Source organism: Atractosteus spatula, chromosome 4 (genome assembly GCF_055471065.1).
Source record: "Atractosteus spatula isolate fAtrSpa1 chromosome 4, fAtrSpa1.hap1, whole genome shotgun sequence".
Taxonomy (NCBI): Eukaryota; Metazoa; Chordata; class Actinopteri; order Semionotiformes; family Lepisosteidae; genus Atractosteus; species Atractosteus spatula.
In genome coordinates this window covers 5,184,399-5,197,637 of record NC_142709.1, presented here as the reverse complement: position 1 = coordinate 5,197,637, position 13,239 = coordinate 5,184,399, and the positions used below count along the sequence as shown (strand labels likewise).

The 13,239-nt window shown below is 35.4% G+C and overlaps 1 protein-coding gene across 1 annotated transcript in view; it reads left to right on the top strand.

Annotated features, from left to right (window-relative positions):
* The window catches only part of LOC148835680 (cilia- and flagella-associated protein 47-like), a 219,514-nt gene that overhangs the window by 98,968 nt on the left and 107,307 nt on the right, over positions 1 to 13,239 (top strand). Inside the window, exons 46-47 of the mRNA XM_088913434.1 lie at positions 9,649 to 9,842; positions 12,839 to 12,982. Coding sequence (XP_088769560.1) covers positions 9,649 to 9,842; positions 12,839 to 12,982 — 338 coding nt within the window. The remainder of the gene's footprint in view (positions 1 to 9,648; positions 9,843 to 12,838; positions 12,983 to 13,239) is intronic.

The following is a 13,239-nucleotide window of genomic DNA, read 5'->3' as shown; positions in this document are numbered from 1 at the left end:
TCCTTGTTTGAAATTAAAATGTAGTTATTCAAGTCTGTCAGATTAGGGCATTTCTTTGAACCTGGTTACTCTTCTCCAGATTATATCCAGAGCAGCAATATATATTTTACCCAGCACCCAGTGCTCTTATAAAGTCTTACTAGTGCCTTGTACAATAAAAGTCTTCTTGTTTGACCTGGGTATCTCAAATACAGTAAGTGAAAAGACTTTTTAATTTTTTATACGCCTCACTTGGGATTTGCAACTGAATCCTTCCAGTAAAAAAATTCAGAGCCCTGACCACTAGTTCACATGCTTGCCTAGGTATACCACTTCATCTTTTTAGACAGGCTTGGCATTTGAAGTATCAAATGTTACATTTGTGTTGACTTGTGTATTTGTTTTTGTTTTCAGAAATATTGGTACTCTAGGTGTAGTATGACATCAATCAAACTGTAGTTTGACAGGTACTGTAGCACAGAAGAATCTGCTATGTTTAGAATTCGTCTAAGCTCTTTTTAGTCACTTCTGAGAATACATTTTTCATGGATTGATGCATAATTGCACAGAAAACAGAAATTGGATACTTCTTCACTGAAAGTATTCTTAATCAGTATATGAAATTCCTCAGTATGCGTACTGTAGATACTTATATTGAAACATGAATGCGTTACTCTCAAGGTTCAAAGTAGCAATGTGAAAGACTATACCACAGTACACATTAGAGCTACACCAAAAGCAGGTAACCTCCAGCTACTTAATAAAAATTGAAACTCAGGGAATGAATTAGAAAAGAATTTCTTGTGTACTGTATCTAAACAGTGCCAAGCCTTAAGCTTCATTGAAAGATAAATGTTCAGAAACTAACTATTAATAATAAATACATCCTTGTCTGAGAGATTTATAGGTGACCTTTATATCTGGGTTAGCGAGGTACAGTATTCCAGTGCTTATGCCTTCATTATGCACCTGAAGCTGAAAGACTACCAAAATGACAACAGTCTCCTGCATTAGTAAGAGGGCAGTGCTAGGTCATTCCACCAACGTAAGAATTTACAGATGATGGGCTCAGAAAAAGTAGGTTAAACAAAACTAGCAAAAAAAGAAGAACCAGGTAAAATATTTCTTACTGACTTCATTTAAGCACTGATGCTGTTATACAGTATCTATTCATTCTAGGTCTGCCAAGAAATTGAGTAAGAATAATTAGATTCTCTTGGTTATACTGTATAAGGGTGTTTCAATAAACAAAGTAACAAGTCCTCTCAACAACCTCTCAACAACCTCTCAAGTTTAAAAAAACAGCAAACATTGGCAGATTGAAATCCACTATCACAGTTCAGTTTAACTACTGTGTGCATTATTGTAATTTCATAACACTGCTACACTTGTCCTTGGTAATACTAGTATCATTTGAAGATGCTTGGCTTGTACAAACGTAGTCAGACACTAGGGAATGCAGGTTTGGAGAAGAGTTTGTCTGTTGTGCAATGCTTTTGTTAGGGGCTAGTCTTCAAGCCAGGGTAGGTTAAGCAACACTAAGGGCATCCAAACTCTTCCTCCACAGAGGGGCATATGTGTTGCTGAATGGACCAGATGTTCTGGAAACTACAGATGTAAAACTTGGTGTAATTTCCCTTAACCTTAACTTAACCTTTAAGTTAATCTTATCTTAACCTTTCCCTGTACATTGAACGTGGGCAGCTGGGTACTGCAAAATGTGTGCCAGCTGAAGCAACTCCCTCAAAAGGACATACAGTACGAATACAATATTATGTTTGCAAATGAAATGCTGTTCAGTCCATATAACTTGACTGGTTTTAGTTGCCAAGTAATTTTAACATAAGGATTTTATCCTGCTATTTCAAAAGTTATTTTAACTTTCTGTTTTGCAAATCTATCTAGAGTGCTTGAATGTGAGTAAGAGAATGGTGATAACTACTTAGATTAGTGTCCTATATATGAACATATAGGAACAAGTTAAAGGTTTATTCCATAATGAAAAGAAAAGAAAGGAAACGATGTTTTGGCTGTGGAGCCTTCTTTGGGTGGTCGCTCACACCCGAGGAAGGCTCCACAGCCAAAATGTTGTGTGATGCAGTAGGAGGGTCTTTAAAATACAGTAGGTGGTGCTTGGACCACAGTCATGTCATGGTGAGATATACTGTGTGCCTAAAGAGGTTTGGAAACTTGAAAATTAATATATATATATAATGATCCTATTATTGGTCAGATTTGTACTTACTTGCAAACTTGCAATATTATGGAAACTCTTGTGACCTTACTCGTTGAGAGACACTTTTAAATTTGGCAGCCAGAATGTAATGATCAGAATCCTATGGTGTTTGGCATGAGGTAGACCTCCATCAGCTTCCTTGATGGGAACAATCTTCAGATCTTAATTCCATTGAGAACTGGTGGCACCAGTGCTATTCAATCCCCCACACTATCACTCTCATCACTGAAGGCTTCTAGAAAACAGATTCTTGTAGACAAACGGAAAAAGAAATGGTCTGCAGATGTTTCAAAACACCGTGGACTGCATGGCTCATCGTGATCAAGATGTTCTTACTGCACACTGAGACCCAACACATTATTCAGTTGGGATTCTTAGTATCTTGGCCAAGGAGTCTAGCTTAAGTAGTATGTAACATAATGGGAAATGTGTGTAGGGAACAGGGAATGTAGAGTGGAGATGACTTTTTTTATGACAGCCTTTGTTTGTCAGATATATCGAAACACAAAACTTGTTTGAATTGTTTGATCTGAAAAGGAGCTCATTTTCAATTTGCTGTAGTGCTGATACTGTATATCATAATTAAAAATGAGCCTTTGAAGGCACTGCAGCTTTAATTAAAGTGGAAGTCTTATTACACTATGAGAACGAAGCTCCTCCATCAAATCTTGCTCTAGCCTCATGAGGAATAATGTTCTGCAAACAGAGAACACTTTGTTAGACATAGCTGTAGCTGTGATGCAAGTTTTTAAACCTTGTCTTCATAGGTTTTATTTATTCTTATGTCATTTGAATAAACCACTTGTAAATTCATGAATCCATACATCCCTACGAAACAGATTCTTTAGTGCCAAACATTCATTCAAAAAATTATTTTTCTTGCTAAAGGGAAAGATGTAAGATAACTACAATCTATTCATGATTTTCAATTATATCATCATTTAAATTTGTGACTGAATGTGTATAACCCTGTGCTCCACCAGTAATATATTATCTTGGCGTTCAATGAAAAATATAAAGTGAATTTTCTGAGGTGATCACCTGCTAAATGTACACTTAATGGAATAGAGATGACTTTGCTTTGCAATTATCTGCAGCTTCTGGAGCAGTCATGCTGCTCCTTAGCTCTGAGTTAAAAACCTATTTCATTTGTACGGCAGGAATTCCTTTCAAGTATGCCTCAAATTGTAAGTTTAATATTTGCATAATTCTACCCTACTTGTTCTTACCCAGTCTAGTTCATTGACTTTAAAGGTAACAATGAATTGCTGGTCTTTAAATATTTTCTAAAACCTTAATGTCTGAAAAACATACAATTGTTCAGCATGGTTAGCATGTTTATGTACAGTAGTTCACTTTACAGCCTTTAGACCTAGCTAAGAGGACAAACATCATGTATTTTGTTATCATGAACACTTATTTTCCACTGTCTTTTTTATGAATGAACATGCTGAAATGATAATGCCAGGTCAAAACACCTTTTTTTTTATCTAATACGGATAGTGATCCTTTGTCATGTATAATTGTTCACCTGTTTTTTTCTCTGCTTTTTATTTTTTAAATCTAAGTAGGAGAAGTAATCTGTGACTGCACTTGGAGCATGCATTGAGCTTAATGGCCCAGGCTAATTCAAGACAAGGTCACCTCAGCAGGTGACTGTGACTGCAGTTCCCCAGGTGCCACCGCATGCTTGGCAGAGTGTCTCTATGAAAGTATGGGCGGGTGGCCAGTGTCCCCTAGCTGTAGGCAAAATCAAGGCACTGCTCATCTCGTTAGTACTAACTCGCCTGTAAGATTTTGTGGAGCTTACAGCTTGTCAAAAAGCGAATGGCTCTAACAGCTGGGTGTGCTGGTGGAGCACGTGTACAGATCCTCACCCGCCACCAGGATTACAGAAGTCAGTGCTGAAAAGCTAAAGTCTTGAGTAAATGGTGATTCCTATATCCATGCTGAGTGGATACATAAAAAAAAGTTAATGAAATAATCTGCTATTCCGAAGAAAAAAAAAGTCTGATCTCAAATGCTGTTTTCTTTAAGTCCCTTTAGCACCTTTGCAAAAATGATGTTTAAAGCATCCAACATGAAGCCATTTAAAAACAAGTGAGTGCAGTGGTTACATAGGGTTTATCTATATAAGCAGGTTAGGTACAAAGTAACTAGTGAGGAGTATAAGCACATGATATGGAAAAATAATGTAAAGAACAAAAAATGTTAAATTGTAAATACATTTGTTTATTGGCATCATCACTATTTTGGCTTTTAATTGTAAGAGACTACAGTGATGGAACTGCGTTTGAGAAATGTATTTAAACTTTGATACAACTATTCACTAAATATATTCATTCTGCACACGTTCATAGTGGTAGAAATGGATGCATATGGATATATATAAACCAAGTAGTGTTAACAAATTATAAAGTTTGGGTTATCTTTTAGTTCCATCTACAGTCAGTAGAGATTCCCAACTGCTTCAGTCTGAGTTTCACATTCATAGAAATATCTTTTTGTAAAGGGAATTTTACATGTGGTTTGTGTTTTTTTCATGTCCTCTTTGAAGGAATGACTTTGACCTAAAATGGAGGTTGTTTTATACTGCATGCATTTTTAATGTCTAGTAAGGTGTCAGGTTTCTTTTGCTAAATGGATTTGTATTTGTAGGGCAAATATTTCTTTTGGCAAACAGTTTTAAAACCTTTTACAGTCATCTGTAGAAGAAATAGTTTTTATTCTAAAAATAAAGCAGAATTTGGACTGCAGAGCAATTGAATAAGCCTGTGACAAGATACAAATGTTTAAAGAAGACATAAAGCCTTTTTAATTACATTCTTGGGGGCAAGGGAATTAGAATCTACCAGTTCAATAAGCTGGCCTGAATATTCAAGAGTCAGCCTAATCGGATCCTCTGTGTTACTGAGGCTTTGAAATTGCTTTCTCCTTTGACCCTTCAGTTGTTGAGAGTGATATTCTGTAAGAGACTATGATAGTGTTACAGACTGTGGACTGCTGAGATATTTTACTGCAACAAACCTTTGTCAAGCATCACCTTCTGTGCTGCTGGATATGCTTTTCCTAGTTGTAAATTCTGTCCTTATGCTTCAAACTAGGTGCTTTAAAGCTTCAAAGCACTGTATTCCCATATAGATTAGCAACGTAATTGTTGGCCAATGTTATTATTTATGTTATACTGTATTTACAACTACATGTAAATTACAAATTTTAGATTTTAATGTAGTAAATTTGAAGGGTAATGGAATATCTCGTATTCTCTGTTGAATATATTCAGTCAGACAAGTTATGCTGTTCTAACATCTTATATTCCATGTTGATGATTTCATTTGGATAAGTTACTGTTACTCACTGAGTGGCATAAAAAATGCAACAATCTTGTTTCAAATCTCATATGATACTGTTTAATGCCTTATACAGTAGATATCTAGGGTTAGTCTTACCTATACAACAAAATGTATGCTGAAAAACTAACATAAAAAGTCAACCATTGATTAAATTCTTGATTCTAGAAAACAATAAACTTATTCTGTCCACATCCGCAGCAGTCTCTTGCATTTAAACATACTGTTAAAGATTTTCAACTGCTGTAAAACAAATCTTTTAAAAACACTCAATGCATTGACAAAGCAAATGCTTAGAATGAAATATTTTGCAGGACATTATAAAACTGCATTTTTATGGGATAATATTACAGACTTATTAATATACTGTAGATCACTGTTTTACACCTTGGTCCTGAGAGACCTCTGGGTCTGTCGATGTCCATTCCAGCTGAGCTGGTAATCATTGCTACTAATTGATTCCTTTAGTTGACCCTGCTTGTTTCAACTTTCAATTACTGCTTTCTTGGTCTTGGTTTAAAAAATATTTTTATTTCAATTGCATTGTTCCAAAAATGTCATGCAATTTCTCCTCAACTTGCTTATGAAGAGCTTGCACTGTTATTTCTGGTTAAGCAGCTCTTAATGGGTAATTGGTTTTGATGAGGAAACACAGGTGGGAATTACATTGTATCAAGCACTCCCACAAAGAACTTTCTCCTGGGGCCCCTTTGGGTACATTTCAGCTAACACGCTTGAATAAAGGAAAGTTCAAGGCAAGGCTGAAACCAATTATAAATCCCATTCAACTGTTAGAGCTGCGAGCAAATTTAAACACATGCCTTAAATAGAATACTGAAATAAACTAGCCTGTGATTAAGAACTCAACTGGAACAAAAATTATAAGACAGGACCATGATCGGAATCCATTGATACAGATAACATAGAATACAATGTAGAAAATTAGAATGCAGTCTGTGCTATCAGAAGATGCTTTAATGATTCTTCAAGAAACTGCACTTACAAACCTCTGAGAAAAAAAGCATCCTGCTATTATTTAAATTCCCTTATTTTAATACAGAATTATTCAACAAAATATTGAACAAATATCTCCATGACACAACATATCTGTAGTATGAAGCAGTGGTTAAATACAAGTGGCTTATACTGTAAACGTCACAAAATTGTTTAACTTGAAAAAAAAAATAAAAACCTTGGATTGTCTGCTAATGAAATTCCCTTTACAGGTGGGTTTCAAATGTAGGTCAAGAGAAGTAGTATCTGAGGCGTTTAATAGACTTTGTTTATTAATGAACAGATAACAGGTTTATTCCATGCTGAAAAGGAAAGAAAGGAAACAATGTTTTGGCTGTGTAGCCTTCTTCAGATGTGAGAAAGACAGGGCAGACAGCAAAGATTAAATAGCACCGAAGAACAAAAGCTGGGAGAGGGGAGAGGCAGAGAGGCCACTCAGGTGCAAGTGCAGAGAGGTGAAGAAAGGTGTGAAGTCAAAACCGGCATGAGAATAGAGAAGATTACACGAAAACAAGTCGGTCATTGAGAGAAGAGGGAAGGTGTGAAACTAGTTCCAGGATGAGTTTCGTTTCTGTTGTCTTTCTATGGGCATTGAGAAACCCTTCTTTGAGAACAGAGACAGAGAGAGCAGTGTGATCATGACTGTCTGAGGTGAAATGAGAAACTATGGGCTTGGAGAAATCTTTCATCTTCACAGCTCTAACGTTCTCTGAAGCGGTATCCTAGTCTCCTTTCGGCTTCCCCAAACTAGATAGCTGGGCATTTATTATTATAAATTATGTTTATTTGTGTATTAATGTCAAAAGTTTCCTGTCAATGCTTGCTTTCTTTCTCAGTTCCTCTGGGATGGTTCGCATTGTATTAAGATGCAGGGTGGAACACAAAAATGATCTGCAGTGTCAAAAAAAGCCATATATACAGTAGTAGTGCGCCATCTTAATGAGAAAACATCATATATTCAGTTTTAAAATGTAATAAGTTGAAACTTTCCTCAGCATTTCTTTCCCTGTTTCAAATAATAACCTGATTCGAATATTCAAAGTCCTCAAACACATTGGCAGTGAATCAACCAATTAACCACGTGAATCAACAGTGACTCATGAACCAGAAGACACAGGTGGAAACTCTGAGAAAATACATTCCAACCTGAAAACAAGGGGTGGTTCTTTAAAAATAAGAAGGTAGGGAACAAGCTGACCATCCCTGTTGTTAAAGCTGATACACTCGATTCTTTTAAAAAAGCATCTGGATAAGATCATTGAGTCACTTACTGAAAAACCAAATGAGCTAGATATCCCAGCTGAGGGTTGAATGGCCTCATCTTGGTTATATCCATTCTTAAGTTCTTTTTGTTTGTTTCATTGTTTCCTAATTACCGTATAAGAATAAGATCAGATTCTTTGTTCTTGGTTCTGCTTGGATAGACACATTTTGTGCTATTTCACGTAAGTAATTAAAAGCAGTTGTGTTGGGGAAAATGCTAGGCAAGATAATTGACTGCAGAAATTGACTGAAACTGCATTGCTGCCTGTTTACATTCACCTTATTTTCTTAAAATCTCGCTTGAGTAGAGCTTGTTTATGAATATGAATTTTAAATATACATAGAAAATAATTATAAATTAAAAGAATGGTTGATAACTGACAACATTACACAAAACAATATATACTAAAATTAAAGTAAAACTGATTAGATAACATTTTTAAGGTATTTATTTTTTAGTCTTTTTTCTCACAATGAAAGTTATAATGGAAACATAGTATTTTTTTTCCTGGACTGAGATTTAATGTTTATAAATCACAGAAAATAAGTGAAAAGGGAGGAAAAATCTTAGCACATTTTTTTTCAAAATATTGAAAATTAATTGAAATGTTATATATTGTACATACTGTAGCAAATTGCTCTAACAGTGGTAATATCACTGTGAATTTGACCATTTCTGCATTGCAAACAATGGTGTCTAAGAATATTGTCCAAGGCTGTAGGAAATATATTTAAAAAAATATTTTGTGAGAAGTGTACTGTCCTGAGATTAGTTTCCCTTGCGCTGTTGTTACAATATATAATTAAATTAGAAACCTGTCTTAAAGGTTAAATGCACAAAGGTGCATTTAATAATAAGAATTAAATGTCAAGTGATAATGCTGCTTTCTACTATACTGTATTTAAATATTAGTCACATTAATTTTCAGATGCAATCTTGTCCATGCCTAAATTCACTAACAGGCTCTACTGGTAAACAACATTTTTTAATGAAAAGCCATTATTTATTTTCTGACAAAACTGTTCCGGTCAAGCTTTCTTTTATTAAGATGCTGTTATTTATCAAGTGTATTTTCAGATTTATTTAAAATAAACTATAACCCACAATGCCAGTAGACTAGACTCCAAGCGTCCATTTTTCAAGTGCATCTCTGATGTTCTTGCTTGTAGAATTAATTGTCACAGCAGGAGGTAGAACCTGCATTCCAAACAAGCACAAATACATACTGTACATGTTTCCTATTCTGTAAAAAGTGTCATATGATGGCAAAAGAAATCTTAAATCAATGCAATGCTTAAAGCATTGAATAACGTTAACTTTGCTAAAAAATACCAGTCTTGTATGTCTTGCTACTTTTGGCGAGAGGACTGAATGTATATCTGCTCTGTTCGTTCACTGTTACTGTACCTAATACAAGGATAGGTGACTCTAGTTCTCAAGGACTGCAGAGCTGGCTCGTTTTCATTTCTCACTTACTTAATTACTTAATTGATCAAATCATGTGCTTAGTTGGTCACATTCACCTGCCCAGGGTGCTAAATCTTCTTGATTCTGTCCTCTAGCGTGGGACATTCACACAAGCCAGTGCAGAGTGTTATTTTTACATGTTTTTAAAGAAACTGTTAAATTGCCTGTTTAACACAAATATACACGTGTAGAGACTGAAAATCTTTCAGAAGGAAGTGGTAGCACCGGTATGGCGCTCAGCAACCCACGATTCTTCAAACAGGTAAATGGGTGAGCCAGTGAAGCCCTGTGGAGAAGTTCAAAATGATACATCTTGTTGTTTTCTGTTTTTTTTTTAGACTGTGATGTAGTTTCCCTCCCCCTGAAATTTCAGGCAAAGTTACCGGGGAGGTACCTGTGTCAGATTGTTCTCCGGTCTTTGCGTGATGTCCGTGTGCATCTTGTGGAATGCATGGTCCATGGCGTGGGCACGGATGGAGAGCTGGAGATGGTAACTCCTGCCCTCCAGTCCGTCACTCAGGATATCCCACTGGTAAGTCTTTTTCAGTGAAAATAGACTGAGATAGTTTCACACAGGGAGTGTAGTTCAGTCACACTGAATGAGCTTAGCCTTTTTATGTACAGTATTTTAGCTGTATTTTGATTGCTTTGGAAACATGAAAATCTGAGATTTATTTGTCCCCGATGAAGCAGCCTGATCAGATCCTTAAATGTAAACTGTTAGCAACAATATGTACAAGAGAGCTAAGTGGATTCCTCCTGTTTGTAAACATTCTTATTTTCTTATGAATAACAACATTTTAACTGGCATTTCTACCCTTCTAATATCTCCTGTGAAATCCATTTGCTGTTTGCTTTTTTAATCCTGTGTCTTTGTGAAAGAAGATGAACAATTTACATGATGAGGTAGGGCCTGGATTGTGCAAGGAGGAGTCTTGATTAACAAATCAAATTGCAGTGAATTGATATGCTGCAAGCCCTTTTAAGGTTCATTTTATGGTTCTCATTAAGCTCAGTTACATTTTCAATAAATTATTGCTATGTGGGCAAGGAAGGATGAGATCAATACAATGGTAAATAAACAGCCAGTTACTGGATTTCCTGTGTCTGCTTGTAATGTGAATAATTTGTTTAAAAAACCTTTTTAAACTAACATTAATGTGTGCTTTTATTTTCTCATATGCCAATTGGAAATAGCAGTGTAATTTGTGATAGAGGTGTTTTCAATGTGAGTCTTTTGAATAAATAGATACAGTAATCTTCAAGTCTGAGTAGTAATGCAATGTTTCATGGCTATTCCAAAATTTTATATTGAGTTAAAATCTACTGTATAAGGAATTTGACATTCTTTGAGTGGAACAGATGAATAATCATTACTTAAGATCATATTATATTTCCACCTGCCACCATAAAAATGTATATTGCTGATCAAAACAAGGAGAGTCAAGTCCTTGAGCCTCCCTGTTCATTCTGTACATGATACTTGATAACAAGAGGATGTCCCTAGTGTGAATAATGACAGTCCATGTGTTCAACAAAAAGGAGGTGTATTTTGTTGTACTTGTAATCTCTGTCAACTAAGGCTACACAGTTCTTCTTCTCACCGTGTTATCAATTTTGGTCCCAATTTAGAGCAACTCATGCACTGCGTCTAATCCAGGCGGGATGTGATTTGAAAACAGTACCCCTGGCAGGAGTTACTGTAGTTTAATGTAACAGGGATTACTTGACATATGAGCCCATTGCAGTGACTTAACCCCCTGGAGCTTGGAAGGAGTTTCAAACCCAGCAATTCACCAGACTAATCTTTTTCCTCAGTGGATCTGAGGCTTGTTGTGGGCTGGAGGATCACAGGAGAGCTGAGGATACGGGTCAAATGAGGGCATCGGATTTGGGCTCTTACCATATGCCACGCATATCTAAGGAAATTATTCCATTTTATTGATAACACTTTATCTACATTGTATTTAGCAGCTCAGTTTCTGTATTTCCCTCTTATTTCATTTCTGCTGTCTCACTGTTTTACTACTGCATAATGGATTAGCAAACCCTCCTGGGAGTGTATAGGACACTTTTTATGTCAACACTTCCTTCCTGAAAACAAGTGTCTTATAAATAAGTGTATTTTTCATTATTCTTCACAATTTGCATTTAATGTCTTTATAACATTTGTTCTTGTAATGTCAACTATAGGCGGAAAGGCGTTTTTGGAAAGTTGGTCTTACTGAAATATTTCCTGCAACAAAGAACAAATATGTTCTTTAACACAAATCCACAGCCTGTTACCAAACACTTTGAATATGAAGGTTAACTGCTGTTGTTTCTGCCAGATAAAAACACATTAGTATTGCTTTGTCATCAATATTTTTTTCAGAAATTCAACTGAAAATGCTTCAGAGGGTACAGATTCCAAACAGAAATCATAACAATAATGTGCAGTATGAGCATAAGATATTGTAGAACATACTTTTTATTGAACGACTTGATTTATGCTGAAGAATATTTTAAATGAAGTTTTTGTTTGCTTTTTGTATCACCTATAAATAGAATTGTACAAAACCACTAATAAAAAATATTCAAAAAGGACACTAAACAATGTAATTGCTGGACTGTAAGATTTTCAGTGAATTTTGCCTATGGGAATTTCCTGTTGGGCTGTATGTAATGTCACTCAGTTCATATGAAGCCTGCTACAGCTTTGAGCGATTATTCAGTCATGTCAGAAACAGATGTGAGGGCTACAACCCTCCAGAAAATAATATAGTTGGCTCTTGAATTTTGACTTCCTAGGGCAGGACTCAGTGAACTTTGATCTCCTATTTCTGTTAAATCCGGTTGGTGGCTTCTTTGACAGTATCTTAAAGTCATTTTTATATATTGGTGACTCATGAAGCACTTTATATTCCCTGGATATCTTCACTTAACAGAGTGCTAATTGGAAGATTCACTGTAATAACTTATTAATAAAGTAACAACAGTAACAACAATCATTATCGATACATTAAATATTTTAAGAATCTGTATTACTAAAGTGGTTATTAATAGGGGAAGCATTTTTTATTTTTTATATTGTCTGTTATTGTCAATGAGTCGTTTGTTTTGCATATTTGTATAGATTGTTTTCTCTGCTAGCATTACTAAAAACTAATGTGAAGCTTTTTTGGAAAACCAATATCCTGTGTGTTTTACTCATGAGAAATTTTGTTTGTTCAGATTCAGTTTTTCAAAAATTGCTGTAACATCACAACTTAAAATGGGGAGTTTACAGATGTCTGAAATATTTGAAAAATACATTTTTATATAATACTTAAGTTCTACAAGTTTTGTTTTTGAGGTGTCAAAATATAAAACTGTAATTCAATAAACGTTAACTGTCTGCTGACCTTACATAATGCAAACATTTTTATTTGTAATAAAGACAAATCAATTACTTAGTGATGCTAAGGTGTTAAAATGTATCTAAGAATCCTTAACAACAGATGGAAAAATGTAGTGAATAAAAACCTCTGGACTTATATTTTTCTCTAGATTAACCAGACACTTCAGGACTGGAAACTCCATGGTGTTATTGAAGGAAAAGACTTTCACGGTCCATCAGTGATTTATGTGCGGGCTGGAGAAAGAGTGGGGTATCCCTTGATGTTCAGACCCATTTCCCAATGTACTACCTTGGTAAGATTCTCCCTATGCTGTACTTTATAACATAGGGCCAAACACAAAAGGTGGAGGAATTTTTCACCACATTTCTTTTTGGAGGTTCTAAAAATAAAGCAAGAAAAATACATTAGTGATGATGTGGGGGACTTTTTGGGAAGATGTACTGTATGAAAATCGAAGTGAAATCAGTAAGTTGTTTTTTTTACGGTAACGATGTAAATTTGAAACACTATCAGACACTTCAGAGTCATCAAGCCATTTAGCCCAAATGT